Source organism: Grampus griseus, assembly GCF_964374135.1.
Source record: "Grampus griseus genome assembly, chromosome: 16".
Classification (NCBI taxonomy): Eukaryota; Metazoa; Chordata; class Mammalia; order Artiodactyla; family Delphinidae; genus Grampus; species Grampus griseus.
The window spans coordinates 61,051,388-61,075,009 of record NC_139010.1 but is presented as its reverse complement, the minus strand read 5'-3'; the positions used below and the strand labels follow the sequence as shown (position 1 = coordinate 61,075,009).

At 35.9% G+C, this 23,622-nt stretch overlaps 1 protein-coding gene across 5 annotated transcripts in view; it reads left to right on the top strand.

Moving 5' to 3' along the window:
- Positions 1 to 23,622, top strand: part of NT5C2 (5'-nucleotidase, cytosolic II) — a 103,625-nt gene that overhangs the window by 64,667 nt on the left and 15,336 nt on the right. For 3 of the 5 annotated variants that reach the window (XM_082674365.1, XM_082674367.1, XM_082674368.1), the window contains 3 exons: positions 19,625 to 19,742; positions 20,803 to 20,898; positions 21,231 to 21,254. In XM_082674365.1, the coding sequence (XP_082530491.1) occupies positions 19,625 to 19,742; positions 20,803 to 20,898; positions 21,231 to 21,254 (238 nt within the window). Of the gene's footprint in view, positions 1 to 15,740; positions 15,793 to 19,624; positions 19,743 to 20,802; positions 20,899 to 21,230; positions 21,255 to 23,622 lie in introns of those variants that run through there. The other 2 variants (XM_082674371.1, XM_082674366.1) reach the window with 2 other exon arrangements.

The window sequence follows — 23,622 nt, the reverse complement described above, 5'->3', positions numbered from 1 at the left end:
TTGTGGGAAGGTTTCGAATTATACATTCAACTTTTAAACATAGATATAGGGCAAGTTTCTATTTCTTCTTGGATTAATTTTGATAGTTTGTGCCATTTCATCTAAGTTTAAAATATATTGGCATCAAATTATTTTTTTATTATTCTTTTGATGTCTGTAGGATCTGTAGTAATGTTCCTATTTTCATTCCTGATACTGGTAATTTATGCCTTTTTTTTTTTCCTTTATCAATCTAGCCAGAGGTTTATCTGTGTTATCAGTCCTCCCCCAAAGAACCACCTTTTGGTTTCAGTGAATGCATGAGAATGAGGAAGATTTAATTTTTATTATTACAATTTTTTTTTGCGGTACGCGGGCCTCTCACTGTTGTGGCCTCTCCCTTTGCGGAGCACAGGCTCCAGACGCGCAGGCTCAACGGCCATGGCTCACGGACCTAGCCGCTCCGCGGCATGGGGGATCTTCCTGGACCGGGGCACGAACCCATGTCCCCTGCATCGGTAGACGGACTCCCAACCACTGCGCCACCAGGGAAGCCCTTGCTTCTGTATTCTAACTCTTAGCACCATTAACATTTTTTGTGTTGTTGGCCTACTTTCTTGCTTCAGGTGTTACTGGAAAATGTTGATTCTTTGTGCAGAATGAAATGTGGCACAATGCACTTTCTTTCAATTTTTTTCCCCCTGTATATTTTGACTTTAGAGTTCGGGGGATTAGGGAATTGGTTGTTTTAGACTTTTTTTCAGTATAATTTCAGTGTATATTAAGGGCTTAATAAATAGTAGCAGTTACAATAAATAGCTACCCTCGTGTATACTATTCCTAACTAGAGAAGACGTTCAATAACCATTTGCTTTTCTTTATTGGGGGAAGGAACAAGCCAATAAATGTTCATTTTATATGAAATGAAATTATTAGATATGCTATAAAATTGCTATTAGCATAATCTGTGAATTGGCTATTCTGGTAAACGATATTTTGAGTGATACAGAGTTATCATTTACAGCATAGATGGATTACTAGTTTTCAGAGTTAGAATGTAGTGAAATTGATAGTAAGGCTAGGATTGATGCTTCTGAAGTGTCTGGATAGGACATCACATCTCAAATGGCAGTCATGTTTTGGAATGGTACATTCAGTGAGAGAGGGTGGTTATTGGCTCAGGGCCTACCTTATCATGCTGTAAACTTTGCCTAAATTTCTTCTCAGAAAACAGTTACATAGGTTTTCTCAAAGTTTCTTTTCCCCTGTTTACAAATGTTTGAAATATACATGTCTTTTTCATGGAAAGTGTTTGGGTATGGGGTCTAATTGTGGAGACTTACGCTATTTTCATAAGGAAACAGTTCTGTTTTTGGTCTAGAAAATGGCCACAGGAGACCTCCTTTGGGAGGAGGGGTGTCATGGTTTGGGTTAGCTCTGATTTTTCGCCTTTAATTCATATTGATAGGTAAGAAAATTGGCTTTGAATAATTCTCATGTTATTCATGTCAGATGTTGGGGTTGATAGAATTAGTGATGAATAATCATTTAAAACTTTGATTTGTCACTAATAAGGAAGAAGGAAGAAGATAATTGAGGAATACATACATGGACTCTATAAGAATGTTAAGCTGTATGTATATAATTATTCCAAACTTGTAATTTCCAAAAGTAAATTATATGGACCTTTGGTAGAATGAAGTTAAGTTGTGGTGATTTTTGTTTGTTTGTTTAGTTTATTAAAAGAGAAATTGATGGCCTTAATTTTTTAAAATTTTATGATTTTGCTTACAGTTTGGTACATTTATTCCCCTAAATGAAATGAATCACAGTGTTCAGTATCAAATCCATTCTGATGGGAACCACATTATCTTCATCTGATCTGAATGTCAGTCTCATAGCCCAAACAGTTTTTTAGAGATGATCCCTTTATCATCAGCTATCCCTATAATTAAAGCAAGCTATACGTTTTTGTTTTTATTAGTTTATTTGCAGGATATCTATGTAAGATTGACATTTTTATATAAAATAAAAATTAAAACTCCCAAACAAAAAACTTTTGGACCTAAATCAGTTTTAATCCTGAAATCTGCCTAGAGAATTAATGCCAGTATTGGTATTTATTTAGCTCCATGTCTGTAATACTGTAGATTAACACTTTATTTCTCTAATGGGATTATGTACGTTAATTATGGTCTAACCAGTTTTTCTACTAGGTACAGATTAGTTTATATATGAAAGTCAATGTTTAGAATCTAGGTCATACTTAGTCTTGTATATTGGCTTTGCCACTGACTAATGGTGGACTATGTTTTATATAAAAAGTACTTATTAGGCCTATTTATAATTCCTCTCTCACCCCAATTACTTTATCAACATTCTTTCCACATGATGTATATCAGAAACTGGTCCTTTGCATTTTTGGCTTCCTCTACAGATAAGTGTTCTTCTTTTCCCTTGGCTTCTCTTCCTCTTAATTAGACCTGTTGAGTGCTCTGGTTTCCTATTTTATTAAGTTGCCCTAGTGTAGGTCTTTCTAGACCTCAGAATTTGTTTGTGGTCTTTTTCTGAGAGTGATCTTTAGCCTTTTTGTGCTTAAGTGGGACAGACAGATGGATCAGACTTGTAAGTGCATTCTCCAGGACAAATCAAGCCAAAAAAGATCTTGATAGTCAACCTAAGATTAGGTCTTTGGACTTGTCAGAGAGCAAGAAAGTTGTTTTTAACCCAGTTACTCCCTCTCCAGAGAATGAAGGGACCAATCTATACTATTTGTGAATTTTGTTTCTTTGATTTTGTTTGCATAGAGGACTCCTAAAAATGTTATGTTGCTGAATTTGTTGTTACTAAGAGTGGACAGAAGAGTGAAAATAGAAAACAAAAGGAGGATTGGAGTTTTTAAGGTTTAGTGCTTGTTCATTTTTCAAGTGACGTATAGGCATAAAAAGACCTGTGGTTTCCATTACTCTTAGTATTCTGTTACTTAGTTTTATAATATTATACCCAGAAATTTATTGCTGAGGTTTCAAATGAGAAAATCTTTTGTGATGAAATGAGTGACATAATGTACTTACATCACCTCCTCACAGTTACAGATCATCACTTTCTGACAGACTGCTAATCTACAAAATATGGTTTCTTTAACAAGCAAAATGCTAGTCAATAGCTGTTAAGTGAGAGTAATCTGGGTATAAAAAAAGTGATTTAAAAAAAAAAGCCAGAATAACCCTCTTTCTGTTTTGAGGGGTAAGTCCCATAACACTCTGAGTTTAGGCCCAGTCTTGTTCTTCATCTTTACCTTAGAGGCTATGTGGTTGGAGAAGAAGAAGAAACCTCAGAGTGTGATAGACTTGGGTTTGGATCCCAGCTCTACCTTTTACTAGCTCTTGGCCACCAGCATGTTACTTAGCCTGCCTGAATCTCAGTTCCTTCATTTAATCCAAAATGAAGGAAGGAGTGAGTATAGGGATAAACTATTGGTATAAATTTTGAATGGAATAATGTATATAAAATGATAAATGCAATGAAAGTAGTTTTCTTGCTCTGACTGGTGATACCAAAATATTAATATACTGAACTTGAGCATAAGGGAAACTCTAAGGAGAAAAGTGTCAATATTAAACTCATTTGTTTTGTACTCCTATATCTTGTGGGAAAACCTGGAGTGCTAAACAGATGGCAGTGGAATATTTTATCATTCTTTTGAATCTTCTTCTTAAGTATTGCAAATGATCACAAACTTAACAGAAAGTTAAAGTTCTTTTCTGAGTAAATTTTTAATGACAAGGTATTTGGCATCAGATTATGTTTCTGTAGAAATTAAGCAGTGTTTTCAGTGAAGGGTTATTTCTTAGCAGGATCATGCTGAAGGAATAGATTTCTGAGAAAGGATCCTTACTTAAGTTAAAAATTTTTACTTGGGGCTTCCCTGGTGGCGCAGTGGTTCAGAGTCTGCCTGCCGATGCAGGGGACACGGGTTCGTGTCCTGGTCCAGGAAGATCCCCCATGCCACGGAGCGGCTGGACCCGTGAGCCGTGGCCGCTGAGCCTGCGCGTCCGGAGCCTGTGCTCCGCAATGGGAGAGACCACAACAGTGAGAGGCCCGCGTACTGCAAAAAAAAAAAAAAAAAAAATTTTTACTTATGACAAAGATATCACTGATATGCTTCTAATAAATGCAAGGGGAGTTATTTGCTTTTTTGCAACAATAAGACTCTTTTAAGTGGAAAGAACAAGTTGACCTTTGCAGTTGCATGAAAGACTTAAACATGCAGTAAGTTCCATGGAATTAACATCAAAATTATATATGTAGAATTGTTAAGTTTTCGGAAGTTTTTACCCCACGGGAGAGTAGTACAGCATTTTTGGGTGGGGGGCAGATTTGTTAATATTTACTTAATGCCCTTCACAAATACAGAGTGACTCTTGGTTTAGGATTATGAAAATGTATTACTATTTCTAACTTGGTTCATTTAGAAAATCATCTTGATTTTTCTTTTTTCAATTAAGAAGTCTGGTGTTTTTTTGTTTGTTTGTTTCCCTCTTTGGCTCAAAGATCCCAAAGAGACACATTCCAGTATTTTACCAGCTTCAACACCTTCAGGTTCTGAGCCATTGAAGTCCAGCAATAAGTTCCTTATTTCTGTTACCATTTCAGAAATAGCAGATGCCATGGGCAGTGTCTAGTCTCCCCCATCTTTTCTGAAAAATTGTCAGGAAGAGAATAAACATTTATTAAGCATGTATTATTATGAGCTAGAAAATGTACTTTATGTACAGTGTACCTTTTAATCCTCATATCAACCCTCTGAAGTAGGGATTATTAGCTCAGTTTTACAAATAAGGCCACCAAGTCAACAGGTAAAATGACCTGTATGTAGCTTGTACATTGGCTTAAGACTCATAGCTAAAATTTAAACCCAGGTCAGTTTCCATTTCTCATGCTGCTCCCAGCTATCAGAAGTATAGAAATTATTTACTTACCTCTAGATGAGAACTTAATAAGAGAAAAAAACTCATAAGCATAAAAGATCATCCTTCATTTTGTTCCCAAAATAGGAATTCTCCCTAGGGCGAAATCCATCTTGCTCTTGCATCTATTTAAATGTAATCCTCATTCTTAGACTGCAGATACAGTAGTCACCTCTTACCTACAGTTTCACTTTCCATGGTTTCATTGACCCACAGTCAACTGTGGTCAGAAAAATTTTTTTTAATGGAATATTCCAGAAATAAGCAATTCATAAATTTTAAATTGTATGCTGCTCTGAGTAGCACGATGGAATCTCGTACCTTTCTGCTCCATCCCACCCAGAATGTGAATCATCCCTTTGTCCCATGTATCCTCCCTGTTAGTCATCTAATAGCCCTCTCAGTTATTAGATCAACTGTCCTGATATCACAATGCTTGTGTTCAAGTGACCTTCATTTTTTTTTTAATAATGGCCCCAAAGAGCAAGAGTAGTGATGCTGGCAATTCATATTTGCTGAAGAGAAGCCTTTAAATGCTTCCTTTGAGTGAAAAAGTGAAAGTTCTCAACTTCGTAAGGAAAGAAAACAATCATGCTGAGGTTACTAAAATCTACAGTAAGAATGAATATTCGCGAAATTGTGAAGAAGGAAATAGAAACTTATGCTAGTTACGCTGTCACCTCAAACTACAAAAGTTTGGCCACCGTTTGTGTGATGAGTACTTAGTTAAGATGGAAAAGGCATTAAATATGTACAATAAGATATTTTGAGAGAGAGAGTATGCATAACTTTTATTACAGTATATTGTTATAATTGTTCTATTTTATTATTAGTTATTATTGTTCATCTCTTACTGTGCCTAATTTACAAATTAAGCTTTATCAGAGGTATGTACGTATAGGAAAAAACATAGTATATGTAAGGTTTGGTACTGTCTACGGTTTCAGGTATCCACCGGGGCTCTTGGAACGAATTGACCAAAGATAAAGGGGGACTGCTATAGTTTTACACAATTTTTCTTTCTTTAATTTTTAGAAGCAATCTTAAGCCTTAAGAGTACTGTATAAATACTGTATTTTTAGAATTATAAAATTATGCTTTTTTTCAATTAAAAATCTTGGGAGGGATTGAAAATATATTTTAGACTCCTTTTGAATTTTTCTGTCCTCCTCTCCTTTCTAGGCCATGTCATTAGCCGCTGGGGATAAAATTTAATTATGCCACAGCTAAGCACTTCGCATTAACAAGCCTAAAGTGGGGAGAGAAGATAGAATAAAGCTATTAGGAGTATCAAGGAAGAAATTAAGAGAAACTAGTCCTTGGGTTTGGTAAATCTGCTACTAGCAGAAGCATCTCAGGACTTTTGATCTCTCATCCTGTCCTCTCAGGCATAGTAGATGCACTCTGATCTTGTTTTGTTGTTAACTGGAATTGACTCAATTCACTTGACATTTAAATGAACATTTTTTTGCATGGTGTATTTACTTGGACTAAAGTCCAGAGCACTCAGATCATGTTTCTGTCAGCAATTGTATATTCCTACCAAACTTATTGGCATTAGAGGCATTTAAAGGGGTGAGGAAAAACAAAGTAACAAGTATTATATAGTATTGGTGTACTGTCACTGAAGACATCTCAAATGAGGTAGAGCACTTTTTTCTTCCCTTTTTTTTTTGTGGTAAAATATTCATAACGTAAAATTTACTATTTCTTCATTTTTAAGCGTATAATTGAGTGACATTACATACATCCACAGTGTTGTGCAACCTTCACCACTATCCATTTCCAGAACTTTTTCATCATCCCAAACAGAAACTCTGTACCCATTAAGCAATAACTCCCCATTTCCTCTTCCCTTCAGTCCCTATAACCTCTAGTATACTTTCTGTCTCTGTGAATTTACCTATTCTGTATATTTCATATAAATAGTAGAGTCGTAGAATATTTGTCTTTTTATGTCTGGCTTATATCTCTTGTCATAGTGTTTTCAAATTTCATCCATGTTGTAGCATATCTCAGAATTTCATTCCTTTCTAAGGCTGAATAATATTCCATTATATTTATGTACCACATTTTGTTTATCCATCATCTGTCAGTGGATACTTTGGATGCTTCCACCTTTTGGCCACTGTGACTAATGCTGCTATGAACATTGGTGTACAAGTGTCTGCTTAAGTCCTTGCTTTCAGTTTTTCTAGGTCTATACCCTGGAATGGAATTGCTGGATCACATGGTAATTCTATGTTTAACTTTTTGAGCGACTGCCACACTGTTTTCCACAGTGGCTGCACCATTTTACAGTCCCATCAGCCATGCAAGAGGGTTCCAATTTCTCCACATCCTGGCCAACACTTGTTATTTTCAGGTTTTTGCAGTCCCATCAGCCATGCAAGAGGGTTCCAATTTCTCCACATCCTGGCCAACACTTGTTATTTTCAGGTTTTTGTTGTTGTTTTGATAATAGTCTTCCTAATGGGTGTGAAGTGGTATCTCATTGTGGTTTTTGATTTACATTTCCCTATTGGCAGTGATGTTGAGCATCTTTCATGTGCTTATTAGCCATTTGTATATCTTATTTGGAGAAATATCTATTTAAAGTCCTTTTTCCAGTTTTTAAATGGGTTGTTTGTTTTGTTGTAGTTGTTGAGTTGCGGGAGCTCTTTAAATATTATAGATGTTAATCCCTTTTCAGGTATATGATTTACAAATATTGTCTCTCATTCTGTGTGTTGTTTTTTCACTCTCTTGATAGTGTCTTTTGAAGCAGAAAAGTTTTTAATTTTGATGAAGTCTAATTTGTCTATTTTTTCTTCTGTTGCCTGTGCTTTTGCTGATTTCACATCTAAGAGGTCATTGCCAAATCCAACGTGATGAAATATAATGAAATACATTGAAATGTAATGAAATATTTCATTATATTGGTAAATCCAATATAATGAAAATGTTCTAAGTGTTTTATGTTTTTAGCTCTTAATATTTATATCTTTGATCCATTTTGAGTTAATTTTTGTGTGTGGTTATAAGGTAAGGGTCTAACTTCATTCTTTCACATGTGGACATCTAGTTTGCTCAACACCGTTGAAAAGGTTGCTCTTTCCTTGCTGAATAGACTAGACATTCTTGTCAAAAATCATTTGACCGTATATGCAGAGAGAACACTTATTTTTTTAATTTCTTTATTATTATTTTTTAATTTTTATTTATTTATTTAATTTTGGCTGCGTTGGGTCTTCATTGCTGCATACGGGCTTTTTCTAGTTGCGGTGAGCGGGGGCTACTCTTCGTTGTGGTACGTGGGCTTCTCACTGAGGTGGCTGCTTCTCTTGTTGCGGAGCACGGGCTCTAGGCGCACGGGCTTCAGTAGTTGTGGCATGAGGGCTCAGTAGTTGTGGCACGAGGGCTCAGTAGTTTTGGCTCACGGGCTCTAGAGCGCAGGCTCAGTAGTTGTGGCTCACTGGCTTAGTTGCTCCATGGCATGTGGGATCTTCCCAGACCAGGGCTCAAACCCGTGTCTGCTGTATTGGCAGGTGGATTCCCAAACACTGCGCCACCAGGGAAGTCCCAAGAACACTTTTTTAAAAAATGAAACATATGACAATGTAAACTTCTATGTCTCTGCTTCAACATCTCTCCTTAAAGAAAGATGAGCTCCTTGCAATAGTGATTAATTAAATTAATATGGAACATCAGTTGAATTGAACTTACTGTGGATAGTGTATAAACTGGATGGATGTTTGAAGTTCTTAGTGTGACAACAGAGTCTCTTAAAGAAACGCATTTCCTGAAAAGTTTTTTGTACAAACCAAGGAAGATAACCAAAAGGAAGATAATAAAAAAGGCCAGAGAAATTCCCATTGTCCTAGGTCATGAGATAGTAGTCAGAGCATCCTTCTCATAACTTGGAAAATGTAGAACTTGCACATTACCGTACTCCACAGCCCTCCAAACAGATTGTCTGTGTGCAGGAGGTTTTTGTGTTAGTGAATGATTGCATTCAAGTCAGTGAAAGTTATTAACCTGTGTGTCCTCTGACGTATTCTTGAGGGGTTTATCAGTTTGTGAATGGATCTAAATGTTCACAGTTGAAGATTAAAGGAATATAAAAATAGGTGTAGTTCAGTAAGTGAAATGCATTCATTATCCCCCCTTCGTGATCTTTTTTCTTAAAAGAACTTTTGAACGGGTTTTTTTGTTTTTCTGAAACAGTAGAATAAGAGGATAAGCTGAGTGAACAGAGAAACTAGGGTAACAGATAAAAGGGGGGGAAACCTTTTCAAAAAGAGATAATCCCTTTCCATAAAAGAAAAAAACAAGGATGGTGGTTGATAAAATTATCAATAAAAGTAAATTGGAAAACAGCCTCATAAAACTAAGCAAAATAAAAATGTAATTAGAATATATTATGAGGACTCAACCCATAAAAGAGAATTGTGAAGATGAAAAGTGATAATTAGTATTAGAGTCCAATCAGTGATTTGTATCAAGGATCCAGTTAGAATAAACTGAACTTCACAGGCCTATGGTTGAATGGGTTTACATAGCTGGAAGGTTTGCTACCTATAAAGCAATAAAGTTTACTTTTATGTAAATCCTCAAAAGAGATTTGAGGTGCCTTGCAAAATTAAACACATATAAAGTGGGTCAAAAGAGTAATTTTATAAAAGAAAGCCTATAAGAAAATACGCTGCTAAATAGATATTATCCTTCATAAAGTCACCTTATTAGGGAAAACTTACTGCAATACCTCTGTCATTTCTTAGAATTTTAGGAATTCCTTTGGAACTGTTTCCACAGCCAGTTTATAAACCCACAAGAAAACCTGCTTCATTACTTCTAGTAGTCACACCTGTTTTTTAACCTGTCTCAAATTCCCCTCTTAGTTGCTGGTTGCTCTCAATAACTGCCCCCTACACCTTACATTAAATTCATCATCTGTTGATGAAAATGTGCCACCAGGGAGGATATATATCTAGAACAATGTGCTCTTGACTCTGAAAGTAATTTTGAAAGAAGAATTTCAGATACGTTTTGAGTAATGATTGCATTACTGGAATAAGTATCAATATATATTACCTCGGGAGTGATTGTTTTGAATGGGAGAAGGCTCACTTGGATGGTAAATTTTATTACATTTGCTTTTAAAAGGTGTTACTTGGGGAGAGGGTGGGGAAAAAATAAAAGGCATAATACAATTTGATTGTTTTAACTTCAGGATTGTGTTGTTTTGTTTTGGAGGTTTTTGGTTTATTTTTCTGTTGTTTTGGGGTAGTTGTCTTTTAGAGAGAACTTACTTAGGAATAGATTCATTGATCCTTAGGTAGAAATACTTCTTTATTAGTTTGTTTCTTTAACTGAACAAAGCTATCCTTTTTTTAATTGAGCTATTTTTGATGGCATCCCTAATATAAAAATTTTCTCACATGTTTACACTTCTATTTTCTTTAGCCCAACATATCAGCCTATGTGTTAACTCTGATTTCCTAAGAGTTTTTTTTTTTTTTTTTTGGTTGCAGGGAGGGCCGCAGGCTTTCTCTAATTGCGGCGAGCCAGGCTTCTCTTTGTTTTGGTGCACGGGCTTCTCTTGTTGCGGAGCACGGGCTCTAGGAGCGCGGGCTTCGGTATTTGTGGCAGCGGGCTCAGTAGTCTTGGCTCATGGGCTCTAGAGCGCAGGCTCAGTAGTTGTGGCGCACAGGCTTAGTTGCTCTGCTGCATGTGGAATCTTCCCAGATCAGGGATCAAACCCATGTCCCCTCCACTGGCAGGCAGATTCTTAACCACTGGACCACCAGGGAAGTCCCTCCTAAGAGTTTTAATGCATGGTAGTACTAAGCCAGTACTATAATACCAAAAGATCAGTGCTTTTGGTAGAACTGGTTTTCTCATCAAGACTATAAAATTGATAGCCATAGTATAGTTAAAATATTTCTGAGCAATCCTTAATTTGGAAGGCTTTTATTATAACTTATTGCTGATAAAAAGACTGTTCTGGCATTACATTGGCCTCTAAATGGGAAGGATTTTTAAGCAGTTTAATTAAAGGATCACCTGATCTAGGTAATGAAATAATTCTGTAGGTGCATATATATGATACTTGCGTGCTATTTAAATATTCTGTTATAGATCAGTTTAAAAACTTTTTCATCTGATAAAATTACTCAATTGGAAAAGAATAAATTAGCGATGATAGAGGAAACAAGAATCCAAAATAGTGGTAATTGTTAATGGGTTTAAAGTAGCTCATTTAGTATTCTATCTACTTTTGTGTATGATTAAAAAAATCCTTAATAAAGTTAAATTTAAAAATCAGATGGGGAAAACTGACCAAATACCAACAAAGTTATTTTATTTTTAAAAGGGCGCTTAAATTTAAAGGTCTTTTTTTAGTCTTTTCATTTCCATTTGAGAATGTAATCTTTATTTTAGCTCCTCTTACTGCTTTTCCTTAAACTTAAGAATTTCTTACACTACCTCCCTCAAGAAATGAAATACAGTTTCCCCAGCCGAGCATACTTTTGAAGTGGTCTCTGTATGTTAGGGAAGAATTAAAAAAGAAATAATACTCCAGTGTATTATCTTCTTGTGGATTAAAGTTCTTTGTATTAGTTGAGATAAATACTCTCAAGGCTGTTATTTTTAGATATATATTTGTATTATATATTACCTGTGTTAGGTTTATACATTACTTTTAGGCAGCCTATTTATTTATCTACACTTAGTTTCTAAGCTTTGATTTCTTTTATGTCATTTCTGTATCCCAGTAGAGTTTTCACTGATTTTAGATTCATCCTCTGAATTGCAGTAATATATGGTTTGTTCCTAGATCACTAGGAAATTTAAATGATTTCTTAATAAAACCCAATTCCATGTCCTCCATATTACACAGTGAGTGATAGAAATAATTCATCACCAGTGTTTATGGTCTTTGTTTTCCATTGCCAGGCATAAAAGCATTCAAATGTAAGCCAGATTTTTTGTGTGATTAAATATCATGTAATATTAGTTGCATCAGTAAAATTACTAAAATGAATCTTTTTTGTTTTAATATCCCACGCCATTTTCAACATGGATAAACTTGTTTTCAGAATAGTCCTAACATAAGAGCTATCTTTGATTCATTATTTCTTTTCTGCTTACGCATTCTCTGAATGTTCGCTTTACCATGGGGATAATGGCCACTGAGAACAAGACAAATGATAATAGAGTTAAGCTGTGTAGGGAAGATTTAGGTTAAACGTAATGGATAAAACCTGCTGGGTCAGGGAACTCTAATAGTTGGTTACCTAGGCAGATCATGAGGTGATTGTGATTCTTTAAATCACTGGGAACATTTGTTTGCTTTCACAGTCATATGAAAGAATCAGATTCAGATAATTATAATTGTTATGGCATAATTGTTACAGCATTATGGTAGGGGACCAAATTAAGTGACTACGTAATGGTTCCTTTATTTCCTAAATGTTTTTTATCCACCCCCTCAGTTTTTCCTTGAGATGAATAGAACAACAACATTATCTAGGATACTCTGTGGTTGTTGAAGAATGGATTTTTCCACCTGGATTTCCAATTCATTAAGTACTTAAATTCTATTTCTTTAAGACTTTTTGAGGAGGGGAATTCCCTGGCAGTCCAGTGGTTAGGACTCCGTGCTCTTACTGCTGAGGGCTTGGGTTCAATCCTTGGTCAGGGAAGTATCAGTAAGATCCCACAAGCTGTGCGGCACAGCAAAAAAAAAAAAAAAAAGGCTCTTTGAAGAGGACAGTCAAACCATTTCAGTTAGATGGAGAACTTATATGGAAGTATCTAATCTCAAGTATACACTAGAGGTTGCACACCAGTGACCCATGGGCACACCTCAGACCACAGACCCATAGTTTGGCTCAAATAGAGTTTGTTGGTTTTTTAAATTGAGTCAGTAGTTAAAAATTGGGGGATTCCAAGTATAAAAATCTGGGCTGGTTGTTATCACATAAATGGCAACAATCGGCTCTCATTCCCACCGGGGAGTCAGCTACATCTGATAGCTACTTCCCCCTTTAGGCCAAGACATGTACCAACACTTAGACCATTTCTCACATTAATTAACTTGCCTGACCCTGATAGAGGTGTTTGGAACATATTACCTGAATCTGAGTTTCAGAAAGTTTGGTAAACGTTATAGTACCTTGAGATGCTGGTTATAAAAATGAATTATCCGTATAATCCTGAGTAAATGATACATATATATATATATATATTTTAATAGATTTATTATTTATTTTGTTTTTGGCTATGTTGGGTCTTTGTTGCTGCACAAGGGCTTTCTCTAGTTGCAGCGAGCAGGGGCTACTCTTCATTGCAGTGCGCGGGCTTCTCATTGCATGGCTTCTTGTTGCAGAGCACGGGCTCTAGGTGTGCAGGCTTCAGTAGCTGTGGCACTCAGGCTCAGTAGTTGTGGCTCGCAGGCTCTAGAGTGCAGGCTCAGTAGTTGTGGCACATGGGCTCAGTTGTTACACAGCATGTGGGATCTTCTCGGAACGGGGCTTGGACCCATGTCCCCTCCATTGGCAGGCAGATTCTTAGCCACTGCGCCACCAGGTAAGTCCCATGCATATTTTTTAAGACTTCCTGGGCTGGGTTAATTGGCCCCGTTTCTGTCCCTCTGTACCTCCTTAGTCACATTGTATTGTGGATCTTCTAAAATTTATTATAAATATCTAATTGTATATCCCTGTAGTGCACTACGAGCTCCTTCAGGCCAAAGACCATGAGTTATTTTGTTTTCTGTTCTTAGCATCTAGTACCTGTACACAGTAGGCATCCAAATGTCTGTTATATTATTCTAACTTTAGTACAGGCATTTGAGTGTGATGATCTGTTCTTATTTGGTGGAAAAATTATATACTAGCTATTTCTTTTTTTTTTTAATTACAAGCAGCTTCTTTGGTTAAAGAGGATTTTTAAAGTTATTTCAATAATTTTCAGTTTTCCGCATTTTAAGTTGAAAACAATAGCCGAAATACACATTCCTAGTAAGCATACAGGTTCTCAGAGGGAAAATTTTGAGTTAGGTAATTTTTTTCATTTTATTTTAAAATAAACATTCTTTTAATACTCTTGGTAATTTTTAAAACAAATCTTTTAATTACCATTTAATTTTACTTTTGCAATAAATTGAGACTGGCAGTCTTTCAGACTCTACTTGTTTACTTATTTACATGTCTAGCCATGTGGGAGTTGGTTTTATTTTATATTACTGAAAGTGTTGAATGGTATCTAGCTTTTGTATTTTAGGTAAATTAAAATTGAGGTAGTTTTTAGAATTTTTCAATATCTCTTTTTAGATCATTTATGATCTCTTATGTTAGAGAGAAAATTTTTGACTATGTCTGTAATATTGTGTTGGGGTTTTCAAATAGTTGTGAAAAGTAGAAAAAGTCCTCTGGTGTCTGTTTATATGGGAATGGAAAGATTTAATTTAAAGTTTCCTTAATGAAAATGTGAATTATTATCTTTGCTAGTTACAGTCTCAGAGAGCTAAGATCACTTAGCCTAAATAAATAGAGAACACTGATGTTGATCACATTCATAGCATAAAAGCAAATAACTATTCTTGAGTGGTTGGGTTGGATTTTTGCTTTTCAAAGTGTGATTGGTAGTGCTGGTTTCTCCTAGTTGTAATGTTTTTAGAAATTTTCAACATTGTATTTAGTCGTTTTTGCTCTTCCATTTAGTACCATCTCCCTTTCACAAAAAATCCAGAAGTTGGAGAAATCTAACCGTATGTTTTCAAAAACCTAAATGTCTTGAGGAAAAATGACTCCCTATAAAGTTAAACACAATTCATATCTTAAAAGTATCAATATCTTGGGCTTCCCTGGTGGCGCAGTGGTTGAGAGTCCGCCTGCCAATGCAGGGGACACGGGTTCGTGCCCCGGTCCAGGAGGATCCCACATGCCGTGGAGTGGCTGGGCCTGTGAGCCATGGCCACTGAGCCTGCGCGTCCGGAGCCTGTGCTCCGCAACGGGAGAGGCCACACAGTGAGAGGCCCAGGTACTGCAAAAAAAAAAAAAAAAAAAGTATCAGTATCTTGAAAGGATTTATGTATCTTCAAGTCAGTTATCTTACTAGACTAGGTAGTTTCTTTAACTTTATGAAAGTAGAGTAGTATGACTCCATTTACTGAGGGCAAATATACACTCACAGAATCAAAATAAATTTTTACCCTCTATTTCATATTTAGACATCTGGTTAGATTTTTAGTAGGGTGATGTTGGTTTTTATTTTTATCAAGATTACAAAATTAGGTGTTAGAAGGGTAGAAAAGTAGGTAGATAGGTACAGGTAGACTTAGTTTAAGATGAGACTGCTCTGGTATATTCTTGTATCCTTTATTAGTCTGTTTTACTTACTATAGTTCAATTCTAAACGCTGTTTACCAGTTGCATTCAGTTTCTATCATATAAACCTGAAATGTGCTAGAAAAAATAAACTAAGACAAAAGAAATTTATTTTTCTGTTTGTCTTTTGACTTAACATTCAGGATCAGACTTGGCTTGTAATCCAGGCTCAGGGTACTGGAAAAGTTAAATAATGTATAATACTTAAGCTTATCTTCAATACCCTTGTTTTGTTGTGGCTAATTAGATGAATTTAAGTGATGGTCAGAGGCTTCTAAATAGGAGGCAGTAACTCCTATTAATACCAATTTCCAAATGGTATCTCTCTGTTCCAGCCCATCACAACAGTTTTAAAACCAGTTTTTGTTTTTGTTTTGTTTTGTTGCTTTGTTTTGTTTTTTAACAGGAGTGCCAGTGTAACTCCTTCAAGACTGGAGTGACACACTCTGCATCTGCATCTGCCTCATGTGAGTTCTCATTTTGGCAGCAGCATTCTGCTAGGCTGGAACCTCTGTAGAGGTTTGCCCTTCCTTTGTCTAAAATCTATAAACTACTACACAGTGTGTCTTGGTGGCAAAGGTAAAAAGTGCATGAGAATTCCAGACTTCCCTGCAGAAAGTTTTCAGCTCACCTAAAGGGACTGTCTCCTCTAATCCAGATTCTATCTTGTATGAACAAATTCTACTCAGAACAGCCCACAACTTTCACCCCCACAACATGCAGCTGATATTTTTTGAAGAACTGTTTTTCCCTCGCAGATTATGGAGTAAAGAATATCTTTAAATGCTCTCAGTAGCTTCAGCTTTCAAAGCTTTGGTTGTTCTCTTTATAGTCTGGTTACGTAACCTGAGAACACTGTGTGCTGCCCTGGTGCCTGAAGCAGTCCTCTTTTTTGGACTCTGGCCCTTAAAATAACCTCTTCCTTTGTCTTTGGATATTGGGTAAATTAGAATAGGCCTGAGGACCTTCTTGAAAGAGAAATAAGCAGTGAATGTGTGAGGCTGTGTTTACTCTTGAAGCTATTGGCAGTGTTTTGGGTCAGTTGTGAGAACTGAGTTTGAAGCTATGCATCATTTACTTGCCAGTTTTGCCAGACAAACTGAAATTAGAGCCTTTGCAGCTGTGGAGGGCATCTAGAGCTCTAGTCTGAGGTGATATATATGATTCCCCACAGATGTCCAGGCCGGCTTTGAAGGGCCTGGTTGATTAAAAAAGAAATTTTGCTATCTATCTGTTTATTTATTTAAGACATGATGGTACTTTGTAGGGTTCAGGAATTGTCATTTTTACCACCAGGTCAGAACAAATTGTGATTTTTCCCAAGGGACATTTAGAACAAAACATCTAGATTCATGCTCTGTGCAGCTGCAATTCTGCTTCTCCAGCCCTGGTTGTACTGTACAGTTCTCTAGCAGCTGATTTAATGACCTGGGAGTTCGTGTTACTGAAATGATTATCCAGGAACCTTATGAGAAAATGTCAATACCTTGTAGGTCTTACTGATTAATATAGAGCTTAGTGAAATAGATAGTGTTGTCAGAGTGGAACTTGGACTCTCTTTGCTAAATCCATTCCCACCTGTGATTAGAGCAGTTTCTTTTGGACTAGTTGAAAAAATTGGAGGGAGAATAGTGTGTTTCAACACCCAAGCTTAAATGTTGATAGCCTACTTAATCTAGAAATTCATTTTTAACAGTGGCACTATATGCCACCACAGAAAGCTTTGGATGAGACTCAGGGAGACCGAAATTCTGGCTTCAGCTGATGTTTCTACATGCTGTATAACTTCAAGTTAGCAAATGGGGAAAATAACACTGTATTTTTTGGAAGCACCCTAAACTCATTGAGAAAAAGGAAATTTAAAGTATTTATTTCTGTAGGTGGAATTTCTAGAAAGCCATCTCAGTTGAACACTTGGAAGTTCTGCCTTGGAATAAACACAATGTGACAAGAGTATAGTGTTTTATTTTCTGTTATTCTATTCTTTATGGTGGCAAAATGGGGAATTGAGATCTCTGCCCTCACACATTTTTTTTCACCCAAAATTCTGAGTAAATTGATTTGGGTTTCAATCTGAATTGTCTCATAGAAATAGATTTTAATCACTATTACTCCATCACTTCCCTAACTAGGGAAAATTATTCATTTAGGGACGAGCCTGGGTGGAGGGTGTTTAAGTTTTGTTTCTGTCTCCCATTCTTAAGGCATATCCAGCAAATTATCTTTCTGAAAAATTAATAATTGAAAACATTTTATATGGGCCAAATCCTGTGAGAATGAATGTCAATGGATTATCCAAATTACTGAGCTATACTGGAATTTTGTTCCGTTAAATATTGTTTGACATAAGTGGGGCTTTGTTAGAACTGAGAAGTAATTTTTGTTTTATGAAAATTTTGTTAAAATGAAATTCACTTTCAATTGAGGTGGAAGCACGGGGTGGGGTGAGATATTCTTTTATACTCTCAAAATAATTCAAATTGACATCAGTGGATACCATGCTTTCCTGGTTTTATGATAATACACCAGCTCTTATTCTGTTAGCATGTATGAATATATAGCACTTGCTTTACCACAGTGTACATCATTCAAATTTAAGAATTCCACACTTGAGGATTCAAAAAATTTTGTGGGCAGGGATGGGTGAGGATGGGGTTGGAATTGATGGGAGGGGAAAAATATAGCCAGTTTTGAAAATGTTAGCCGGGGTTAGCATTAGCCTTAAATTATTATTACCCCTGAGACCACAGACGAAATGACAGCTTCTTTTGGCATTGTTCTGGTGAGATGAGACTTAAGCATCTCCTAAAGGACCTTAAAATTTTGAGGCTTATAAATATGACAAATGTTTATTAAAGGATTTTAAAATCTCACCTTGTTTTTTTTTTAATTTCAATTAAAAAGAATAGATAGTACATTAATATGTCACAAGTTTTAAAGGTACAGAAGAAGGTACCTGAAAGTCTTCTTCCTTCCCCTATCTCTTAGTCACTCAGTTCCCTTCTGTGGAGGAAACCACTATTGCTGTTTTCTTTTATGTATTTCCAGAAATATTCTAAAGGATTGTTTTTGGAAAGGGAAAGTTGAATCATACTCATTAAAACATTAGCACTAACTTGGATAGGCAGACTAATTGCAATGAAGAATCAGTTTGAGCCATAGGCTATATATGTTAATTATAGGTAGAACTATAATAATAATAATAGTTTAATTATTATGAGACAAAAGAATAGGATGTTTGGGGGTGTTTTTTAATCCTCATTTGGCATTTAGCAAGATTGCAGGTATTTTTATTTTTAATATGGCTTACCCACCCTAGAGACTGATGGATGGTTGCCTACCTACATCTTTCATTTGGAAGAAATGTGTTTAAAGGAGCATTTTCTTTATACTAAACTGCAATGATGATTCTGAAAAGATTTTTCATTGTAGAAAACTTCAGACATATAATATTAGAGAGAAACCCCTATATTCCAAAATCCATTTTATTTCACCTGTAAAAAACTCATTTTTCTTCTTTGGCAGATAGGAGGTATATATATTTTATATATATTATACTTGCTCGTACTCATTCTTCCATAATCAGGTCTAATAAAATGAGTTATAATTCTTCAATGTCTAATTCCCAATTCATATCCAGATTTTCCTATCTCAGACATGTCTTCTTATGGTTGTTTTAGCACTAATAATTTGCAAAATGCAATTTTGATGGCTATGACATTGTCAGGGCTGATAAAGAAAACAAGTAAATCCTAACAAATGGAATCATGCTGATTGGAGAAGGAATTTAAAGTAACTACTAAGCCAGATAGGAATTCTAAAAATAGACTGGTCTTTAAAAAAAGAAAAAACAACTAATTTTGAAGGATTCCTACACCAATCATGCACAACAGTGAGGACTTCAACATACATAGATCTATCTAGTTTTATATTAATTATATTCTCATGGTTAATATCACAGCTGTGCATATTACATTATCCCACCTGCCTTTAGATTGTGGGCATGAAAGAATAAAGAGGAAAAAATTTGGGGATTAGGTTTCCTAAGAATGAAGGAACTCTTCTGAAATGCCTGATAATTCATTTTGTTGCTGCTCCTCCTACTATAATATGACCTATTTCCACAGACTGACAGTTGAGTTCTGTGATTACTCAGGGCGGTACAAAACATGGAGTTTGAAGGAAACGAAGAAAAATGGCAGATTTAGGAGGAGAGAGGAATTGGGAAAGTAGAAATTCGCTCATTTGCCTTCTATTTTAAGTGGCTATTCTTTTAATGAGAACCTCCTCTTTGTGCAGTGTACAAGTCCCCGGAGTATGAGTCCCTTGGCTTTGAGCTTACTGTGGAGAGATTAGTTTCTATTGGCTATCCTCAGGAGCTGCTCAGCTTTGCATATGATTCTACATTCCCTACCAGGTAATATTTCAAGATTATTTTTGGATTAAGACTCCTCCTTCTGTCCCCAAAATTAATAATTCCAAAAGCATCCTCAACCAAAAAACTTCCCCCAAACAAACAAAAAACCAACAAAACATCAAAAGATTCTTTGGGGGTTTTTTGTTTGTTTTTGGTTAGTGTTGATTCTGAAATGACCATGAAACCTTTCATGTACACCATATATTTTGTGTTCCTGACTTGAACTTTGAACTTAGTTTATTGTTATTAAAGAAGATCCATTTATGAGAAAGAAGAGGGATTATTAAAATTGATGGACAGTAATCGCAGATGCTCTTCTCTTATGCTATTGGAGAGCGGTTACATGTTTTGCTAATATATTTAACTTGGTAATCAGGAGGCTTCTTGGCAGTTTGCATTCCTGGATTTGATAAGAAAGATTTGCCACTAAGAAAGATGATGCTAGGACTTCCCTGGCGGTCCAGTGGTTGGGACTTCGCCTTCCAATGCAGGGGGTGTGGGTTCGATCCCTGGTCGGGGAGCTAAGATACCACATGCCTCGTGGCCAAAAAAACAAAACATAAAACAGAAGCAATATGTCACAAATTCAATAGAAGACTTTAAAATTGGTCCACACCAAAAAACTCTTTTAAAAAAAGAGAAAGATGATGCTTATTTTGAGATGCCATCATATCTGTCCCATATACAACATGTGACAGAGGGAAATATAAGGCAGCTCAGTTGTCCAAGGAAATTAAGAGAGACTCTGTTTTAGGATAGAACCAGCTGTATTAAGAGGAACTATTGTTTACACCTTGTTTGATTAAGCTCTTATTTCTCACATAAAACAGTTGTGATTATTTATCTGGACAGAGTAAATATTTGTTAGTTGTTCTGAGATTCGTTTTTAAGATTTTATTCACTCACTTTAGCCTCTAGAGTTATATTGTTTGGGGACATACTTGAGCTGCCATAAAACCTGAATAAGGTGAGGGTTGGTTTGTGGTGATGGAGTAAATACTCCATTAGATTATTGCCTTTATTACTTTGCATGATTGGTGATATCTTCATTTTTACATAGGGGACTTGTCTTTGATACACTCTACGGAAATCTTTTGAAAGTTGATGCCTATGGAAACCTCTTGGTTTGTGCACATGGATTTAACTTCATAAGGGGGTGAGTACAAAGAACCTTTAACCTCTTTCTCGTGTTTTTATAGTCAAACAATATGAAGATGATATTGTCTCCCCAAATACAATATACTTTCCTATTCCCTCATCATTAAAGATCATTTCCTTTACATAAGGATACTTAAAAATTATTTATTAGGCAGTGAGGACCCAAACTGACTTATAAATATAGTTAGCAGTTACATTTTGTTTCAATTAGTGCCTTCTAATTTTATATAGCATACAACAAAGCTAATCTTGAAACTTGCCCCAAAAGAACTGTAGTGGCTTTGACTTATTTGAAATTCTAAGATTTTTATTTTCTCCTTTGTAATACAGTTCTCAGGTAGCTGCTCAGAAGAGGTATGTATGTAAAAGTGCTTTGAAAAATTTAAAACTACAGCAATGTAAATGAGATTTTTAACAGCTAATACATTATTTTTTATATTACAATGAGTACCTTCAGGTATTTGATCATGCGGTTAAAATTTTTAAAAACATGGGGTTAAAAATGATTACAGAGTGACACTATTTAAAACAAATAAGGATACGTTTTATTTTCATAATTAGAATATTTCCACTATTCTTACTAATTTGGACTTTTCACCCCAGTAATAAACAGCAGATAAACTTTAGTATCTAGTGTTTTTTTGTGAAACATCTCAATTTTTTCTTTAAAAATCACAGTGCCATAACATGACAGTTTCTATAATTGTGGCTTTACAATTACAGTATATGATTTTCTCTACTGTTATATTACCTAATTTACTACTGACACTGTATTAGGATCACGGCAACTCTTAAAATCAAAATGGGTTAAGTGTCAGTCTGTTATTTATTTTCAGTAGCAAAGTAGTAAAAACCACAGTCTACAATGAAGTTGTTAAAGAGACAGTGTCTTTTTGGTAAATACATTTTGGGATAAGAGACACAAACTAACAGAAACTGTACCAGAGTTTCCTTTAAATCTGAGGTCACAGCAATGCCCTATTTGGAATTGAATCATATGTTACAAGACTCTTCAGCTGGCATTACACAGGCTAAACAATTTCCAAGTGTACATAGAACAGTATGAAGTGAACACCCTACCTTGACACACCTGGTTAGACCAGTGGTTATATCTATCTTCCTTTCACTGTTCCGCTCGTGAGGGGTTTGTTCAAGTTCATGAATATCAAAAGGCAGGATTTAGAATGTGAAGTGACTGCAAATAAAACTAAAAACCCAAGCTATTTTATGGATAGATATTGTCACTACAATTCAGAATCCCAATGATGATGAACCAAGGTTCTATTTATGAACGTCTGAAATGGACTTTTGTGTTACTGGGTAGGGGTGTAGTCAGAGAAGAAAAGGAAGAGAAGAAATTCTATATATTAGTACTACAATTAGATTTACTAACTCAAGATCCATAGACCTCCTTTCTTCCCCCCCAAATAAGCCAATAAAGTTTCCAAATAGCTCCTTTGGAAATACATTTAATATTGTTTCAGAAATAAGTCATTTATGAGTAAATGCAGAATCATTCAAACAGTACTTATTAGCACTGTACAGTCTTTAGAGTTAAATTAAAAAAAAAAAAAGTCCATGGAGAAGGACAGAATGAAGATGGAGGGAAAGGGAGATAATTATTGAAGTATAGTGGTGGACAAGGTTGGAAGGAAAATCAGGGCTCCAGCACGCATCACCTTATATGCCTTGCCAATTGAGTTGGAGCCTCTTTTCAGATTATGGTAAAGGCTTTTAAAGTTTTAGACTAGGATAATATTGAGATCAAACCTTTATTCTGTGGGTCACACATAGTTAGCAGTACTGTATTATAAGCGTTTTCTTCCCAACTCCAAGTCTAGCATTCCTTCCTTTATGATACATTACCTCCCCATGAATTAATTTTTATTTTAAATGTATACTAGCATGACTTGACACTTAATTTAAACAAAATGTAGGGAATTCCCTGGCGGTCCAGTGGTTAGAACTCCGTACTTTCACTGCCAAGGGTGCAGGTTCGGTCCCTGGTCGGGGAACTAAGGTCCCGCAAGCTGTGAGGCGCGGCCAAACGTTTAAAAAAAAAAAAAAAGTAAAACAAATATAGTAGAGGCTTCCCCGGTGGCGCAGTGGTTAAGAATCCGCCTGCCAATGCACAGGACATGGGTTCAAGCCCTGGTCCATGCTGCGGAGCAACTAAGCCCATGCACCACAACTACTGAGCCTGTGCTCTAGAGCCCGCGTGCCACAACTACTGAAGCCCGCGTGCCTAGAACCCGTGCTCTGCAACAAGAGGAGCCACTGCAGTGAGAAGCCCGTGCACCGCAAAGAAGAGTAGCCCCCACTCGCCGCAATTAGAGAAAGCCCATGTGCAGCAATGAAGACCCAACGCAGCCAAAAATAAAATTTAAAAAAGAACATAAACAACCCAAAAAAACAAATATAGTAAACAAAATGTAATCACTAACTGTATTTATAAGTCTGTTTGGGTTCTAATTGCCTAATAAATAACTATATTTAGGTAAAGGAATTATTCTTTAATGATGAAAAGGTCATCTTACTAAACCTGACTGAGGAAAGCGTATCATTACTATTCCCTTCTGCCTTAATTTTCATTACAGAAAATCTTGGAAGGCTAGAAGATATGCTATTCCATAAAGTTATTCTTTATTGGGAACACTTATTTCAGAAGGGTGACTAAGACAGGGAGCTAATGTGATTTTATATCCCTAACTAGAGTTTATGC